At 50.4% G+C, this 19,359-nt stretch overlaps 1 protein-coding gene across 1 annotated transcript in view; it reads left to right on the forward strand.

Moving 5' to 3' along the window:
* Positions 1 to 19,359, forward strand: part of MYO5B (myosin VB) — a 118,704-nt gene that overhangs the window by 75,655 nt on the left and 23,690 nt on the right. Inside the window, exons 14-20 of the mRNA XM_040632520.1 lie at positions 1,540 to 1,624; positions 3,000 to 3,131; positions 4,229 to 4,350; positions 6,575 to 6,715; positions 10,201 to 10,266; positions 13,636 to 13,875; positions 14,901 to 15,001. Of these exons, the coding sequence (XP_040488454.1) occupies positions 1,540 to 1,624; positions 3,000 to 3,131; positions 4,229 to 4,350; positions 6,575 to 6,715; positions 10,201 to 10,266; positions 13,636 to 13,875; positions 14,901 to 15,001 (887 nt within the window). The remainder of the gene's footprint in view (positions 1 to 1,539; positions 1,625 to 2,999; positions 3,132 to 4,228; positions 4,351 to 6,574; positions 6,716 to 10,200; positions 10,267 to 13,635; positions 13,876 to 14,900; positions 15,002 to 19,359) is intronic.

Below are 19,359 nucleotides of genomic sequence, written 5' to 3' on the forward strand. Positions count from 1 at the left end.
AATTGTTACATTTTTAAATCTATACAAATATTTGCCCCAATCCTGAATAGCCAACAATTTCCATTTTTAAAAAGCTTGCCACACATGGTTTTAATTCTTCTTTCTCTGAGCAGACCAGAATTTTTCTTTAATTAATATTTTCTTTTTGTGCCATTTTCAGTACCATTCACTTCGTGCTTCCTTTGGGGGTCTCATCAGAAGCCAAACACTAGAGCTCCCTTTCCTCCTGCAGCACCCTCGCTGTGCTGGTCCAATGAGACAGGCGAGGGCAAGTGGGATGAAGACCAGAGAGAATTCTTCACTGTGAGCTCTGGGCTTTCCTGACACTCAGATTTGAGAGCTCAAGATTTACCAAGACAAGCAACCAAACACAGGAGGCGAAAGCCTATTATTGTTGTCAGTTCCTGCACACGGCATGTGAGTGTGGTGCTGACTTTTCATGAGGTTTTTGTGGGCGTTGGAAGACCATGAAGAGTGGTGAGCTCATCTGTCTTGTTTTAATGGGATTTTTCTTTCAGTATAACAGTTTTTCCCCTTGAAATGAAAGCAGTTGTGGCTGACTTGATTTTCTTTTTTTTTCTTTATTTAAAATCAATTAGCCAACGTATAGTACATCATTAGTTTCAGATGTAGTGTTCTGTAATTCATCAGTTGCGTATAACACCCAGTGCTCATCTCATCACATGCCCTCCTTCATGCCCATCACCCAGTTACCCCATCCCCCCACCCACCTTCCCTTCTGCAACCCTCAGTTTGTTTTCCAGAGTCTCTCATGGTTGGTCTCCCTCTCTGATTTCTTCCCATTCAGTTTTCCCTCCCTTCCCCTATGATCCTCTGCACTATTCCTTATATTCCACATATGAGTGAAACCATATGATAATTGTCTTTCTCTGATTGACTTATTTTCACTTAGCGTAATACCCTCCAGTTCCATCCATGTCTGTGTAAATGGTAGGTAGTCATCCTTTCTGATGGCTGAGTAATATTCCATTGTATATATGGACCACATCTTCTTTATCCATTTGTCTGTTGAAGGACATCTCAGCTCCTTCCACAGTTTGGCTATTGTGGACATTGCTGCTATGAACACTGGGGTGCAGGTGTCCCTTTGTTTCACTGCATCTGTATCTTTGGTGTAAATACCGAGTAGTGCAATTGCTGGGTCATAAGGTAGCTCTATTTTTAATGTCTTGAGGAACCTCCATACTGTTGTCCAGAGTGGCTGTACTAGCTTGCATTCCCACCAGCAGTGTAAGAGGGGGGTGCCCTTTTCTCCACATCCTCGCCAACATTTGATGTTCCCTGTCTTGTTAATTTTAGCCATTCTAACTGGTGTAAGGTGGTATCTCATTGTGATTTTGATTTGTATTTCCCTGATGACAAGTGAGCATTTTTTCATGTGTCTGTTGTATTGGCTGCTTGATTTTCTTATAAAGAGCATTTAAACATAACCGGCTGAACTTCAGACCCCACAAAAGGAGCCTTGCCTTTACCCAGCTTTACAGGGCAAACATTTTCTCCTGTTGCTCTCCCTTTCAGCAAGTTGCAGTCCTGGAGCAAGAAAATGCGCTCTTAAAAGATGAGAAAGAACAGCTTAACAACCAGATCCTGTGCCAAGAGAAAGGTAAGCGCAAAGTGCTTGATTTTTCATTTTGGAGTTGAATTTCTTTTCCACACTGATTTTCCCCCGAAGACTCCTAGCAAGAGCAGAGTCAAGACGGTGTACTGGAGAGAAGGCTTTAATACTTATAAAAGAACGATGGTCTTTACGACGCGGCTGTCACTCTCGGTTTCAAGAGTTGAATGCTGTGAAACACGCATATAATGGACAAAGTAGTGCATGGGATTTGGAGTCCAGGGGACCTGCACTCAAAGAATGACTACCATATGCTACTGCCTGGCTTTGAGCAACTCCCTTAATGGCTATAGGCCTCAGTTTCTTCATCTGCAAAATGGACATGAAAGTATAAACCTCAGAAGTATGAAGCACTTAGCGTGGTGCTTGACGCATAATGAGCACCTAGGAGCTGTCATTGCTGCTGGCGTTAAACTTTAGCATCCATAATACATGCTGTGGTTTCTTCTGATAATGTTTGCTGAAGGAGAAGGTCAGCGGTCAGATCCTAGCAAACCCTGTGCTACCATCGACCCTCCACGTGCTGCCTGGCCAAAGAGCAGCAGTGGGTGGCCACAGACCCCAGTCCTTGCCTGGCTCAGTGGGTTCCTTAAGCCAGTCACTCACCTTTTCCCATCCTTAGGTCTCTCCCCCACCTGAAGCACCTGAGGGCACAGTCCCGCCCAGCGTGAAATCTCGTCGAAAACTTGAACTTTTAAATTTTCCTGTAAAAATGATTTCTTTCTACTGATATAAAAAGTTTTGGTAGGGGGAAAGCCTTCCCTCCCTCAATCTCCCTACACTTCAAGAACATGGAAGATCAGGAATTAGGACAAAACTAGGGAAAACTGGGTTCTTCCAGGGACGTTGCTAGCAGTTGCCGTGACAGTTGGTACGTTAAGGGAGGGAATGTCATGTAGGCTGCCTGCTTCTCCCCTACTTCCCCAAAAGCAGGGTGGGCTCTCCCCCTTCTCTGAAGACTTATGCCACCATAACCAGCCCTTTGCTCTGCAGTGGGTGAGGTTGCCGGATAAATGCACCAGGGGTCCGTGGTAGGAGCTCAGCATGGGCAGCCTTTTAAAAAGAGATTAATCAGAGGGGCACCTGGGTGGCACAGCGGTTAAGCGTCTGCCTTCGGCTCAGGGCATGATCCCAGTGTTGTGGGATCGAGCCCCACATCAGGCTCTTCCGCTATGAGCCTGCTTCTTCACTCTCCCACTCCCCCTGCTTGTGTTCCCTCTCTCGCTGGCTGTCTCTATCTCTGTCGAATAAATAAAATCTTTAAAAAAAAAAAAAGATTAATCAGAAAGCATGAGCCAATTGATACATGTGAGGGGAATCCATTCAGAAAGCAAAACTGCAGCTTAGTGTGCTTGCTTTCCAGATGAATTTGCCCAAAACTCTGTCAAGGAAAATCTCCTGATGAAGAAAGAGCTGGAGGAGGAGCGCTTCCGCTACCAGAACCTCGTGAAGGAATATTCGCGGCTGGAGCAGAGATATGACAACCTTCGGGATGAGATGACCATCATCAAGGCAAGGAGGTCCCCACCCTTGTCCCTGAGCCGGCCCCGCATCTGGCTTCCCACCCCCATCCTTGACACTTCTGGCCGCCGCGCTGCCATCCGACGCTATGGTGCACCTGTTCTTGCTATTCCTGCCGATGGTTCTCACATGAGGAAGGAACGGGGCCAGGTGATCATTCCCTGAGATGGCTCCTTTTCCAGCTTTGGGGTCTTACGAAGATCTTGGGAGCCTAAGGGAGAACCCCACCCAGGTGTATGCTGTCTGTCTCGTTCCCTGTTCTGGGAAAATTCCTGTGTTGAAACAGCAATGGTGTGGGGGGAGTTCTGATCTCTGCATCCCTGGCATGTACTGCAGAGAGACCCCCAGGGTCTGATTGTTTCTCCCAATCTTCAGTGAAACGCAATAGACACAGAAACATCCTATTTCAGGAGTTGTCAGTCTTTTTTACCCCCACGTAAACATTGCCTCCAGAAATGTGTCTTCAAACAAGATTGATAAGTTAATTGCATAGAAACCAGGAAGGAGAACCTAAATAGGAACATATATAAATACAAAATTTTCTGACCAAGATCAGTTTTTACTCTCAAAGCCGAATCACGCAAGGGAAAAAAAAGTATTTTTAAATGAACGGTATAAATGGTAACCTCTATTTCTAATATGCTTACTATTTTCATAAAATTGGTGGAGCACAAGTTGAAGTATGAGGCCATTAGAGGCAGGTTTGCAACATTCTTTTCCGGGGTGGGGGGCCGGGGGGGCACAAGGACAGGACGGTGTTTGTGTACGTTCAGGGCAAGACCAGGAGGTACGGTTGTTTCCCCAGGACTTTTCAGAGAAATCGGCCTGTGTTAGGGATTTGAATCTCATGAGGAGACTCATTAGGGAGTTCAGTCCTGCCATTGGGGTTCCGTTCTCATGATCATTTTGTTAGATGGATGACGGTAAGAACGGTCAATGACATTTTTGTGGGAATAGCTCCGTTTAGCCATTGTTCCCAGACACAGTGACACCAATTCTAGAATCTACTGGCCTTTGAAAAGGAACAGTTCTCGTTACCATTAGTTATGAGTTCTCACATTTTTCTCCAACAGCAAACCCCAGGTCACAGGAGGAACCCATCAAACCAAAGTAGCTTAGAGTCTGACTCCAATTACCCCTCCATCTCCACATCTGAGGTTGGAGACACGGAGGATGCCCTTCAACAGGTGGAGGTGAGTAAGGCAGGCTGGTGGCTGCTGTCTGTGGTCCAGGGGGAGTGGAGCTGTTTGAGGTTTCCCAGCTGTATAGAGACTTCCTCTTCCAGTTGGTGGGGCTTCTTCCTGATAGAGGGATTCCTTGGACTGCAGAGTGCACTTACAAACAGTACCCTGGAGTTAGTATTTACTGTGCAAAGTGATAACATTACTGTTCACCTTACTATCCAGGGAGAAAGGAAGAAGGTCAATCCCTGGTTGTCACTCTTGTAAAACTGAGAGCCTGTTGCAGAGAGGTAGAATGGCTGATTTGAGAAGGAACAGCTTTGGGGTGCCTGAGTGGCTCAGTCAGTTAAGCCTCTGACTCTTGATTTCAGCTCGGGTCATGATCTCAGGGTTGTGAGATCGAGCCCTGTGTCTAGCTCCACGCTGGGTGTGGAGTCTGCTTGAGATTCTCTCCCTCTCCCTCTGCCCCTCTATCTCTAATTTAAAAAAAAAAAAAAAAAGAGGGGCACCTCGGTGGCTCAGTTGGTTAAGTGTCTGCTTTCTGCTCAGGTCATGATCCCAGGGTCTTGGGATCAAGTCCCGCATCGGGCTCCCTGCTCAGTGGGGAGCCTGCTTCTCCCTCTCCCTCTGCCTGCCACTCCTCCTGCTTGTGCTCTCTCTGTCAAATAAATAAAATCTTAAAAAAAAAAAAAGAGGAACGGCGTAGTCATTAAAATAGAGATTATCATCCCCATTTAGTATCACAGCCCATATAGAATACCCATACATATGCAAGAAATTTTTTCCCTGACCGAGAAGCTGGATCAAACTCAGAGAAGAATTATTTGGAATATTTGGAACCACACGTTTGCTGAGTGACTACGTCTTTGTCTCTAAATACTGTACCACACAGTGGACTTAGTAACCTGTGTGTGGTTTTGTCAAAGGTACATAGACACAATTTTTCCTCTGGCATTTCTGAAAAGAAGAAAATCACAAGCCTATAAGACCTTACAGAGCACATGAGAGACCTCGAAGAGAGACAGTCATGCACACAAATGTGCTCTGAGCATGTCTTTGTGCCAGGCACCACGGGTGAGCCCCGGAGAAGGAGTGGTCACCAAGCCAGAGTCGGCCCCTGCCCTCACGGGGCTTGTCGGGTGCAGAGTCCAGCAACAGTTGGGTGATGGGGGAAGTTTGTAATATAACTGCGGGTAGGTGTGATGCGTATGACGAGAGAGGGTGAGTGACAGAGTAAAGGTGGGGAAGGATAGAAAAGGAGGCCCCAGGACAAGAAGGCAGTCTGTCGTACCGCTCAGCGTGATCTGCTGCTGGCCGGGAGCACCTGCTAAGCACTTAACACATGCTTGCTTAAGGCCCCTGGTTTTCCCATTGCGATCTCCTAAGCCTGGGTCCTGGAGGCTGCAACCACCTGAGCTCCAGACGGGCCACACAAGTGTACATGTGGCCTTTCTTGTGCAGACATAAGTCCTTCCATTGGTGGACTTCGTTCTTCAAGGAAGCTGAGGCTGGTTCATGGGGTGAGCCCGAGCAGTGAGCCCCGTGCTGGCGAAGCAGGAAGCACTCCTGAAATGCATGTTGAGCCAAGTTCTGTTGTCACACGCATATATACGTGTACTTTAAAAGTCCGCAGGGATATGCTCGTGCAGACACACGCCTTTGTACATGCATACCTACACACAACAGAACCCCAGGGGGCAAAGCCAGGCCTGAATCCAAAGGGGAAAGATCTGGGAAACGGATGCTCTATGGTCTGTGGGAGAAATGGGTCCCATGGCAGAGAACCCTTGGTTCTGTTTCAAGGTGCGATCGAGTGGTGTTTGACGCCACGTCTTCGGTGATCGGTAACCACACTGATTCTTTGTCAGGAAGCATTCAGGCCCGCGCTTTACCATTTCTCTGGTGGGAGACCATTTCCATAAGCGAGCTCTTTTAACTTCCAAATAAAATAACTGTGTCTTTTCTATTCTTGGAATGTATGAGTGGTTATCTTAAGTGGCTCTCACAGGAATATAAATGGCCAAGACTCAGATGTTATCTAGACAGAAAATGAGCCTGGGGTGCCAACTTTACTATGAGAACGGATGGTTGGTTGGCACTGGCTTTGCCTCTAGGGCGTGGATTGATGTCTGGGCGGAGAGAGAAGACAGGCAGCTGATAGAGAGGCAGGCTGTATGTCCCCTGAGGCGCTGATGCTATTGAAACCTCCTTCCTGGCTCCCTGTGTTCCCCTGAAGGACATTGGCCTGGAAAAGGCGGCCATGGACATGACGGTCTTCCTGAAGCTGCAGAAGAGAGTGCGGGAGCTTGAGCAGGAGAGGAAGAAGCTGCAGGTGCAGCTGGAGAAGAGAGAGCAGCAGGACGGCAGGAAGGTCCAGGTGCGTGCTGGGGCTGCAAGCCTGCAGCGTGGCCCCCGGGTGTTGGCGTCAGATGACCCAGCACCCTCCTCCCAGGCTCCTGTGGCAGGCTGTGAGCACTGGGCTCCTGAGGGTGCTGGGTGTCAGGGAGGAGCTTCTCCTGTTGGTGTCATGTTGGTTTTCTCTGCCTGCCGGTGCCCCCACACCACCCCAGATTGACAAGAGTAGGCTATCCCAAGTACCCCCAGGGCAAGGGATTTCCAGAAGAAAGCGTTGGAGGCGGGGGGGGGGGGGGGGGGGGGGGAGCCTGTGGCATTGTCTCCTATTCGCCAAGAGGACTGGGATGTGTGATTCAAGTATAAATATAAGCCACAGTCAAATTTTAGCAGAGAAAAGTGCTTGCCCCTAATGTGGAGGCTAGCATGGACTTGAGTTTAGCCCCGCTGGGGGAGGGGTAGACCAGGTTTGCAGTCGCTCACCTTCTATCCCGTGATTGCTCCCTGGCCTCAGCCCAGATTATCATCCATATCTTGGATCTCGAAAGGATATTGCTTGAAACCTTAGTATCCCTAGATCTGTCTGTCTGTCAGGGAGCCGCTCGGCACCTGTGCAATGCTCCACGCTGTGCTCATAGTAGGTATTCAGAGTGTTTATGAAATGAGATAAAAATGTAAGAGAACGCCGTAGCCACTGAGGAATCTAGGATCCAGGTTGGGAGGAGCAGGCATAACACGGGTGGAAAGTACAGAATAACGTCTGTAGTGCTCAAATACGTGCAAGCGTGGGTACGGACTGGTGCTGCGGGAGTGGATGGAGCCCGTGGAAGTTAGCAGTGATATGGACGGAGGAGCCACGTGTTGTCTCTTGGGAGGTAGAAGGACCACTTCTAATGGGGTAGAAGGCGAGCCTGATGTGGGTCATATCGTTAGCCAACCCCCTAGCGGATTCATCAAAGGCCTGTGCTCTGTTCTTAGGCCTGATTTGCCCGTGGTGGGGTTCGACCCGCTTCCCGCATCTCAGCCCTGCCCCTGCTCCTAGCTCTGCACACGGTCTCCTTTTGGTAACACCTGCCTTCCCTATCCCTTCAGATGTGATACAGGCACTGATCTGTATTGCTAGCATATTCTTGGGTGTTCTCCTGAGCGCTAAGTGGGGAGGTACATCTTGTTGATGGACTTCAATCTCTAAGGTGGATTAGCTTCAGAATGGAGAGTGAAAGGATTAGGTTTACAAATGACTTGGTCCATTAGAAGAGAAGCTGCCCTGACAGGCAGCATGAGTCAAATGTATGAAAAGCCACCTGATGACATCAGACCGTCCCTGACATCAAAGTCTCCAGCCCACCCAGCTATCCCTGGATGTTCACTCTCCGGGTTCCCCACCACAGAATTGCTGAATAATTTTGAAATCTTGGCTTTAGGATTTTTCTTTGTCTGATACCAAATTAAAAAAAAAAATCCCTTTCTTGAAAAGCAATCACTGAACGAGAGTTAGAACATAGGCTTGCCCCCTAGCCCTGAATGTATGTTGAGGATCTCCCTTTGAGGAGAAGGGTCTTGTTTTTGACAGTGTAGTAAGAAAGGCAGGAGTGGGGCAGGGGGTGGAAGCTACGGAATGTACAGCACCCTGAACCTGAACTTGCAGAGGTCATGCTCTTGGATCTGCCCTTGGTTACAGGAGGGATACTGAGCCACCCGGATCTTTCCTCTGGAGAGACATGCCCCGGGGTGTCAGCTATAGAGAGAGACCATGCTGTGGAGGAGGAGGGACAGAGACGTCTGTCACATGGGAGTGATAGCCTGCCCTGAGGAGGGGGCCTCTGTGACAGCCAGCGTGTCCCTGTATTGGACTTCCCATCCATCTAGCTCCCCTTCCCCAGGCCTGGCACAGTACCTTTGCCACCAGGGTGATCCCACCTGGCTGCCCACTTAGAAACATAACTGCCAATCCACCTTCATACAGCCCCCCAGACTGTAGGTGATCTCTGTGTTCCCAGAACCAAATGCACTCCATAGTGATCCGTGGCCAGACGGCACATCCACGCTCCACAGAGCTCGAATGCGGGCCTCTCGGCAGGGCAGCTGGTGAAGAGCGGGCCCAGACCACTGCTGGCGTAGGAGGCAAGGTGGAGACTGGTACCCTGGACAGCAGCTTTCCCAGGCTGCTGGGGGGAGGGAACTGTGTGGTCAATGCAGCAGCCCCCGATCTGGGAGAGTCTACAGGAAGTGCTCAGCTCTCTGCCTGGGCTCATCTAATCCATACATGGCAGGTGGTGGCCTTACCTTGGGCCCAGGGCTGCTAATACGTAGATAATCTAATGAAGCACTGTCAGGTTTTAGCTCCGAAACCTATCTTATTCAAGAACGGTCACCCACTGCTTGAAATCACCCCGAGCATCCCATTTATAAAGGCGTTCCTGCCCCTTCTCATTGACAATTCAAGTCCAATAGCTGCCAAATAATCCTAGGAGTCATTGGTACATTGAGTCCTAATGGGCTAGCATTACAGTTGTTGCTGTCCACATCCTTCAGAGCTTAATGTCAGACAGCATTTATAGAGCATTGTAGGGGGGCAGCTGCCGGACTCCCTTCTATAGGGTGACATGAAGAGAGCAGTTGGAAAAACAGAACACATGTGTGCACACACATCCCTAAACACCTAAAAGTAACTCCTTAATCTCATTAATAAGAACATAATTATAGATAACCTTCTTAATAAGTACATGAAGTGTTATGGTGCTGGTTTCCTCCGCTGCTGGAACCAAGTCCCACAGACTGGGTGGCTCAAAACGACAGAAATTCTTCTCTCATAGTTCTGGAGGCCAGAAGTCAAAAATGAAGGTTTCAACAGAGCCATGCTCTTGTAGGCTTTGGGGGAGAATCTGTTCCATGCCCCCCCCTCTCTCTCTCTGAGCATCTGGTGTTGCTGGAAACCCTTGGTATTCCTCAGCTCCAGTTCCGTGACTTGGCGCCATAGGACTCCAGTCTCTGCCTCTGTCTTCACGTGGCATTCCTCCCTGTGTGCGTGCATGTGTGTGTGTGTGTGTGTGTGTGTGTGTGTGTGTGTGTTTGAGATTTCTCTTCCTGTAAGGACACCTTTAGGGCCCATCCTAATGACCTCATCTTGATTTGATTTTATCTGCAAAGACCCCATTTTAAATTAGGCTATGTTCACAGGTACCATGAATTAGGACTTCAGTCTGTCTTTTGGGGGGACATAATTCAAGCTGTAACACAGTGTCTACATATCTATATGCCTAAAGGATCATGTGAATTAAGTCATGGCGGGGGGGGGCGGCGGTGAGGGCCAGCAGGAGGGGTCGTTCGTGGAGAGCTTCCTGGTGGCCTGGACTTGTGAACTGAGTTTTGGAGGTGGGAAGGAAGTGGACATACAGAGCTGAGGGTGTGGGCACTTGTGCAAACAAGCACGGGGACCGTGGGTGGAAATACTCCTGTGGAACAGCTGCGTGTAGTCCGGGCTCACCTGCTGTCTCCTCATCTGTGCAGGTGGAACAAGCAAAGAATGACCTCGACTTGGACCAGGATGCAGACCTAGCCTACAACAGTCTGAAGGTAAGCTTGTCGGCAGACGAGGGCCTCGAACTCTCCCCCAGTGGAGCATGAGGAGTCTGTTCACAAGTGGAGCCATCAGTACACCAGATCCCCTTGAGTTTCTTCATCTCTGAAATGGAGGAAAATGTGTACTTACTACACGGAGCTGTAATCTACGCTCCGAGCAAACATCAACGAGATGTCCTCCGACTTAGTTCAATTTTGGCTTTAACTCCCCCAGAGTTAGCACTGTCCCCACTCGTTAGTCCCACAAAACGGCCCCCACTTCCAATGCCGACCACATTTATGGGTCCCCAGGTGACCCACACTTCTATCCAGCTTGCCTACAAATCGGGGGTTCCCATAACCCCCTCCCCAAGTTTGAGCATATGTCAGGACAGCCCACAGAACTCAGGAGGGCGTTTCATTTTTTGGTTCGTTATAAAGGACACAACTCAGCAACAGCCAAATGGAAGCGACGCGAGGCGTGTGGGAAGGGGCACAGAGCTTGTATGTCCTCTCCAGGTGCACGCCCTCCCCCACCTCCCTGTGCTCACCAAACTGAAGCCCTTCGAAGCCCTCGCTTAAGGTTTTATGGGGTCCGTTACACAGGCACCAGGGATAAATCATCGGCCATCGATGTTTAGCTCGATCTCCAGCCCTCCTCCTCTCCTTTTGGGGGTTTTGGTGGATGGGGCTGTAAGCTCTAGTGCTCTAATCTCAGCGCTGGTTCCCTGGAGCTGGCCCCCATCCTCATTAGCACAAACTCCCTGGGGCCGAAAGGGGCTTGTTATGACTTACGGCAGACACCCGCCTCACCCCGTCAGGAAATGCCAAGGGTTTTAGCACCCCTGAGTCAGGAATCGGGCACTGAGACCAAATGTCATGAAAGATGTTCCTCTCACCTCTATCACTAGGAGTCACAAGAGTTTTAGGAGCTCTGTGCCAGGAACTAGGGCCATCACCAAATACGTATTTGTTATGCCACATACGTCTTTACCTGCTTGATACGGTTCCAGTTAAAGTAATATGTGACCAGTGGGATGAATTCACTTTGAAAAATGATCTAGACCTGCGTGGAGGGATGTCCCCGCACACCCAGGGCTGGCCCAGTGAGAGCTGGCGAGGACAGAGGGCGGAAAGCCTCAGGTCCCAGGGCAAGCAGGCCTGTGTTGACTACGGTGATGGGGGACTAGGCCCTGGGGCCGGGAGGGTGTGTATAGAAAAGGGGCATCGGAGCATTCCCACTCTGCCGCTCCCACTCCCAGAGACTCGGGAATTGGGAATTTATCCATTCTGCTGGGGTCAGTCTGGCCCCACTCATGGGACCACGGATAACTCTGGTAACAGCTACATTGCCCCAGGAGAGCAGCCCAGAATCGTGCCCATGGCTTTTGGAACAACGGGAGCCACAGAAGTGGGTGTTTTGTGAGGGTTTCCTTTCTGAATTATTGGTTAGACTCTTTGTCTCATGGGATATTTAAAAGCTTCAAAACCTCGTGGGAGGGGCGTGGGTGTGATAGATGGCGGCCTTCCGCACGCCATTCTTGAACTGCCGTCCCGAGCAAGTGAACTTGTTAGGCTGTATTAGAACCGGTAAGATGGTCTAGCCCAGTGGGTCTCCTTGACCGGCATCACGGCAGACATGCTAGAAATGCAAATTCTCAGCCCAGGCCTGCTGTGTCTGTCTGATTTCACACGTCCTCTCGGGGTTTCCATTAACCACTCAAAGCACTGCCTCCAGGACTCCCATCTTCAGTTCGGCTCAGAAGCTCCCTCTGCATTCAGCTGCCTCCTGAGGAAGGTGCCCCGCTCTGTTTCTGTGGGCCGTATCTCCCCGCCAGCCTGCAGCCGGGCTCACACAGGGCTCAATAAATACTTGTCCCAAACTCTCCAAGCTCCTCGACCACTCTGCTCTGGTAGGCCGCGGTTCTGAGGTGACAAGACCTGGTTTTCCCTTCATTGGCTCTGCTGAGACCTGGCTTAACCTGTGCACCTTGTCCCAGAGGCTGGCGCTGGGGACCCCTGGGTTTGCGGGAGACCAATGGGGGAGGCCGGCTGCGATGTTCCCACTTAACAGATCCAGACCTTGAAGGAAGTGATGAAGGTGGGGCTTTTTGTCAGCCCGTATCCAGCGGGCCCCTGCTTTCGGAGGGCATGGAGGGCAGGAGGTGTTCTCTGCGCTCCCGGAGTGTAGACTTTGCTGAGCAGACAAAGATCTAAGCAGATGATGGGTCTACACACCTGGCTACTCAGCTGTCTTTTCTAACCCGATCCTTACCAAACTGGATTTGAAAAACCTGCCCGCAAGTATGTGGGGGAGATCAGGCGACTGTGGGAGGACCCCCCTCTGATGAGTAGTGATTTTCGCTGAAGCTCTGAATTCCCCCTAACAGAATTTTAGAAATGGTCCCGATCTTTCTCTAATGTGTGAAGGGGCAGACGCACACCATTTGGGTACTAGGCTCCAGGCTTAGACGTGCCCTCCGTGGGGGTGAGAGGGCGTGGAAAGGTCCTTGGGACCCATCACACCTGCAGAGCATTGCTCAAGGAGGCCTGATGTACTGTGGTGGGACTGGAAGGCGGGACTCCCTGGACCAGGCATCGGGAATCCTTGGTGCTAGTCCTGGCAGAGCCTCTGAATTCATTGTGAGCCTTCTCTGCTCCATCCTCGGTGTCCTCATTCAGAAAATGAAGATTGTTTGTTTATATGGTCCTAATTCTGTGGTCCTGTGGCTTTTGTAATAAATCTGCAACCAGTCCCCACTTATCCACTCTTTGGGGGTGGGGCTTGGGGTTGGGAAATTTTGAATCCCATACATTGCAAGGCCCTAAAAGCATTATCTGTATGATGATCAAACTTTATATGGTCTGATTTTGTCAAACACCAAGTTAAATATTATACCCAGAAAACTTAAAATACATTCTAAAGTTGACAGTTGGTGGCTTTCTATGTGAGCAAAACCACAAGGGTGTGCCTAGTATACTCCAAAACTGTAGTCCACGTGCTGCTCCTCAGAAGGGGGGGGGGGCAGTGATCTCTAGAGAAATAAGTTTAGGAAATCCTGCAGTCCATATGCTGTCTCAGAAAGTCACAAAGTACATTTCATGTATTAAGTTTCTAGGAAGTCCAGGGTTAAAAGCTGTGGGTTCAAATCCAGTTTTGTTTTGTTTTGTTTTGTTTTTCTTTTCAAATCCAGTTTTAACTACTTACTGATCTTTGCCAGTCAGAATGTTTGTGGTGTGTGTTATTATTAAAATGAGAAGGTTGCTCTTCCCTTGGTGGGAGCCAAGGCAGGTTGATTAAGGAAGGGGGAGGGGGAAGGCCACATGGGGAGAGGACCCTAGGTCCAGGGAGAAATGGAGTGTGTTGCTTGGGCTGTCTTCCAGAGGCAAGAGCTAGAGTCCGAGAACAAGAAGCTGAAAAACGACCTGAACGAGCTGAGGAAAGCCGTGGCCGACCAAGCCACACAGAACAACTCCACGCACAGCTCCCCAGACAGCTACAGCCTGCTGCTGAACCAGCTCAAGCTGGCCAATGAGGAGCTTGAGGTCCGCAAGGAGGAGGTGCTCATCCTGAGGACTCAGATCGTCAGTGCTGACCAGCGCCGACTCGCCGGCAAGAGCACGGTAACAATATGGCAGCCCCCGGCCGGGCTTGTGAGGGAGGGAGTGACACTAGGTAATAGATGTGGGGTTTTCTTACATATCTTGACCGATGAAAACTTTAAAGCTAAAAGAGTGGACTCTCCTCCTCTGGGGTCTCTCCCCTAAAGACAAGATACTTGCCCTTTCAGCATGATCTTTCATGGCAGACTTTGCTGGAAGTTTCTGGAATCTTCTGAAGTTACTCAATATGAACGTGTATCAAAAAGAACAAGGCACAGAATTAGAAGCAAGGGCCATGGCCTGAGCGGGCCCCTCGGTCTTGTTTTTCACCTCATGTTTTGCCCCTTGCTGTTTACTTTGATTCTGAGGTAGAGAAAGTGTTTCCTCTCAGCCCTCCCCAGGTGGCAAGTCCGGCTTAGTGTTTGTTCCTAATATTTTCACCTTCTGGGACAGACTGGGCAGTGGGAGGGAGGGGACAGAGGCCACCCGGGTCACTCTGGGCATGGCCCAGGGATGACATGGGGGATACATAGGTAGTTATGAGTGTGGAGGATCAACACTGAGACAGATTTTCACCCTGTCCTTTGGGATTTGGGATGCTGTCACCTTCAGAGACACTGTCACTGTCACCTACCCCCCCCCCCCCAACCACCACTCCACACTAAGGGCCTTTCACATACAGGCCTTGTCATTCAGTGCCTTTGAAAGTCACATTCCTGCTTGGGTTTAACTTCTATTATCTGAGGTCATCCTGGGCCTTTGTTTTTTCCCCAAAAGCTTGTGGGGAGCCGGGGTGAGGGGGTGGGGAGGAAGAAAGGTTGTTTGTTTTTAGGTAGTCCCCATGCCCAGCATGGAACCCAACATGGGGCTTGAACTCAAGACCCTGAGATCAAGAGTCAGACTCTTAACCAACTGAGCCACACAGGTCCGTTCCCCCGCCCCCCCACAAAAGCTTGTTTTTATGCCTCTGTATATAAAGTCTATAAAGTTGATTCATGACAGGTGTTTATGTGGCCAGGGTTTAACTTTAATCTGGGACCTTCTAGGAGCCAAACATTAATGCCAGAACAAGTTGGCCTAACAGCGAGAAGCACGTAGATCAGGAAGACGCCATCGAGGCCTATCACGGGGTCTGCCAGACAAACAGGTAAGGGCCCCCTCCCAGTAACTCTGCCTGGAGGGGGCGATGGGAAGGGGTCTTACCTGAGCTGATGCGTGATGTGTGCTCCTCAGACACTGACCATGTGCTCAGCATCAGGGCTGACTTATTACAGGAGGCAGATGACTCAGTGAATCGCATGTCCCTAGGAAACCACTCGTTAGCTTCTGCAAGACTCTAGTAACACAGCTGGAGCCTCCAGAACGTAGGTCCTCTGACAGGCATTTGGAAAGGGACCCCCTCCCCCCACCCGGGAGTGTTGACAGGAGGGGCAGGGAAAACAGGTGAGAGTGGCTAATCTCCCTGGGCGGGGGAGCCGGCACCAGAGGAGCCCAATGAAGTCATGGGAGGGGCCAGCTGCCACTCTCTGCTCTAATACCAGCTGTGCCAACCCAGCTGGTGGGCCCCCATGCCTAGCATTTAAGAGCTGGAAGCCAAGCTAGACACCCCAGAGCTTGGCTGGGAGAATTTGACCACGGCCATATTGGCTAACATGAGCTCTCCCTGGATTTTAGTTAACCAACCACCTCTAGTCCCTCCTTTCGGATGAGCTCCCCAGGTTAAGGCAACAGAGTGTGACGGGGGGAGGGAACAGGGCCTGGATGAGACCCCGGGGCAGTGTGGTGGAACGCTTGCGAATGTGCACTCTGGACTCCGCTCACTTACTAGCTATTTAGTAACTCCTTTATAACTGTTCAGTGCCTCAGTTTCCTCCTCTGAACTGGGGACAGTCACAGCCGTGCACCTCACGCAGGGTGATGGAGAGAGCAGGTGAGTTGGTCTGTGTAATGCACTTAGAACACTGACCGCCATTATTAACGTCTTTGCCTCTGTGTGCCCCTCTGTGTGCCCCCGTGGGTACTTGTCAGAGTGGAGCTGGCCTTGTCCCCGGCTACCTTTCTCTCTCACCTCAACCAAATGTCGATCAGTCACTAAGCATTTGTATAGAATTTTTGAAAACCTCAAAGACATCTGGAAAACGTCAGTAGGTGTCTCTGGGAATGCAACATGATGTTGTCAGCAAGAACGTCACAGAATGACCCTGCAGACTTAGTGCCGTGATTTCCAGGTCTTCTAGCCCCTGGTTCTGCAGATAGGGAAACTGAGGCCCAGGAGGGGTGAGCGGCTCTGGCATGCAGCCAGCCCGAAACCGAGTCGAGGTACGATCCAGAAGGCCTGACTCCGGGCTGGACTGCTTCCAGAGCTGTGTGTGGGTAATCAGAAGATGAAGGTCTTTTAGCAGGCCCCCAGGAGGAGAGTAGATTTTCAGAGAGCTGCAGTTCTGTCCCTGAAAGGAGAGAGAAGGAAATGAAGGTGAGCCTCTCGGACCTGAAACTGGAGTCAAGATTAAATCGTTTGAAATGATCTTGGGTGAAGAAATGCATTGAATAAGAAAAAGGAACACAGGTAATACTTGAAATTAAAAAAAAAAAAAAAAAAAAAAGGAAGGAAACAAGCTGGACCCTAATGAGGGAGAGCGAGTGTGGATCTTTCTGATCTACACCAGGATTGTTATCAGCTGTCAGCTCCCTTTTTATTCACTCAAATGCTTGTCAGGGATCCAGTCCCAGGGCTGCTTACTTACCCTGGGTTTGTCTTCCTTTGCAGCAATAATCATGGTAGTGATAAAATAAAAATAGCTTTTCTTACATCTTAAAATGCATTCCCAGCAAGCCCAGGGTACAACAGGGGACTCACAGCCCGTGACACCCAGCTCAGTACAGAAAGCTGCCTCGGGGTGGGAAGCCTGAGGAACCAGTTCCCCAGTGGGGAGTGGCAGGTGACCAGCCCAGACGTTGTGGGTTTGCGCCTCTCCCAGTCTGGTAATCCCAGCAGTGAGGGAGGACCGCGGGGGGCAGGCAGGGCAGGGGGATGCCCACGGCGATTGCTGGCATCAGGCAGCAAGGCCATCTATTACGAGGGCAGCCCCTGCCGGTAAGAGACCCAGCTACTTCTCTCCTGCGATTTCCTTGTAATGGAGAGGTTCCTGTGGGAACAGAAGTTGTATGAGTGCATGTGTGATTTGGGGTGGAGGGATTGCAAAAAAAAAAAAGTCCTCTACCTAGGGAAAGTTTACACTCATGCATTGGATTTCTCTTAGCTTTCTGGAGGACTTCTCCCCATGCCCGGTCACAGCTCCTCTGAGAGTCCAGGGCTCCCCAGTTTGGAATTTCTTTCACTTGCTAACTTCCAGAGTTTATAGAGTTCTGTTTTATCTTTATGATTGTGTCTCTTCCTTTGTTTTCAAGTTTGGGAGAGAAGCCAGTATTGAGGGTCTGTTCTGGGAAGGAACCACAGGAGTATGGATAGCTCTTCTGCTTCCAGAAAGTGCTCTCATTTTCACATTTTGGGAGCTAAGAGAAATCAGCAACACTATTACCACTTTATATGTGGCCAAAATCAAGTTAAAGAGAGGGCTGGTCCTTGCCCCAGTGACAGGCTGCTGCAGACAGAGGTGGGTGTCTGGGGAACTTGGGGGACAGGGAGATGGGGAAGTGGGCTAGCAGAACAGGCTAGCCTCACCTCCAGGCATGCACTCAGGTCACAGAGCTAGGTAGGAGCTGGAGTGTGGTGAGGGCTCAGGTCTGGCTCCGGGAACAGTGCTCCTTTGGCCACTGGCTATTTCCACTCAAGTCTGTGGAACTCCAAAGAGAAACTTCAAGTGCATTATTGGACCTCTGTTTGGGTCCCAGGAAACCTTGCAGTCCCTCTGCCCAGCAGGTTCCAGGGAACAAGAGGAGGCCCTTGGCACAAAAGGTAGCTTTGCCTGTTGGACAAGTAAACCTGGGGTTATTACAGTGGGCCTGCTTGGGACAGTGGAGATCCAGTTTAACCAGAACGGGGTGCGTGCAGATTCCTTGGGATAGGCTTGGAGTTTGTGGCTCATTTGGCCCTGAGCCCCACCTGCTGTGGGATGTCTTGCTCAGAACAGCAAAGGAGGGGGGAGAGAGCCTCATTCTCCCCAGCTCCCTTCTCTTGAGTCCTCACTGTCCCTGTTCCCGGCTGGAAACTCTCAGCTTGCTTCTACGAGGCGATCATTCCCTCATAAGGTTTCCCAAAATTCAGTGGGTCCCAAGCCATCAGCACAGTTCCTGTCTGCTGTAATTCAGTGGCATGGCCATATTTATCCACAGATAACTCACCTTCCCGTGGCCCAGTCTCTAGTTTCAGACGTTTCTCTTGTTTGCAGCACTGGGGTTCCAGCCTCCCATTCTCAGAGATTGTGGGGAATGTCCTGGGCCGTTGGGTGGCACGTCCAGGTGTGAGCTACAGAAATAAGGACATCTCTGCAGCACAACGTGCTCTTTTTAGAAACTGGAAACTGACCATCTTCAAGTTCATAAGAATCTTGCCTGTTTCCATCCACAGGGAGGCGGGTCCTGGAGCCGGGACAGAGGGATGGCAGCTGGGTCGTAGTCCTGACGGTCTCCACGGGGGGAAAGCAAATATCCTAGGCCTTTTCTGCTGCACGATCTTTACAGTTAATAAGGTTATGTCATTAAGGATCTAGAAGGAACCTCAGATAAGTCAGCTGAGCATTTTCATTTTACACATGAAGAAACAGGTCCAGGACATGTAGGCGTCGACCACGACACGCCTTTGAGGCTCCTGGTTCCCAGCCGGGTTCCTCAACGCAGTCTTGCTGCCTTCTGCCGTTGGAGACTTCACCTGCTGCTTATGCAAGTGTGTCTGTAGCCTCACCAGGAACGGGGCTCTGCACAGTGGTGTGTACACAGGAGAGTCTCCATGAATGTTTGTTGATTTGTTCGTTGACCTCATGCACTTTACTTTGTTAAAAAAAAATGCCTGTAAGCTGTCGTTTGGGCTTTTCCTTCTCATACCAGTAGGTGGCACTCCCTCCCAGGCCTTCGCCCCTGATGGCAGGCAGAGGGGAGGGAGAATCTCCAAGGAGGAATTGGTCCTCTTTCATCCAGGAACAAAGGCTTGGACCTGGAGCTGGTTGACTGCATTTTCATTAACTGGTGTGCCTGACTTCTTGAGCACTGTGGGATGACTGGCCCGCACAGTCTCGACTTTTATCTTTGTGCATCATGCCTGGCGTGTTCCAGAATTAGGAATGCTGAGTGTGTCTCCCTCTGAGCAGGGATTATGCTAACTTCCTCCGTGCTGTGAAACTCAGCAACACACATGCACCTGCCAGAGGGTGAGAGGTGGGACTCAGTCTGCCTTCAAGGGAAGTACAGGAACGCGGTGACCCTCCAGGAGAGAGCCGGCAGGCCCCCTCGGCATCTGGAGGGCCAGCCAGTGTGGGCAGGGAAGGAGCCGGGGGCCCGTGGAGGATCTCCTGTGTGCCCAGGGCTAGGAAGGTGGGGGGGGGGGGGGGG

This window comes from Ursus maritimus, unplaced genomic scaffold (genome assembly GCF_017311325.1).
Source record: "Ursus maritimus isolate PB19 unplaced genomic scaffold, ASM1731132v1 scaffold_18, whole genome shotgun sequence".
NCBI classification, from domain to species: Eukaryota; Metazoa; Chordata; class Mammalia; order Carnivora; family Ursidae; genus Ursus; species Ursus maritimus.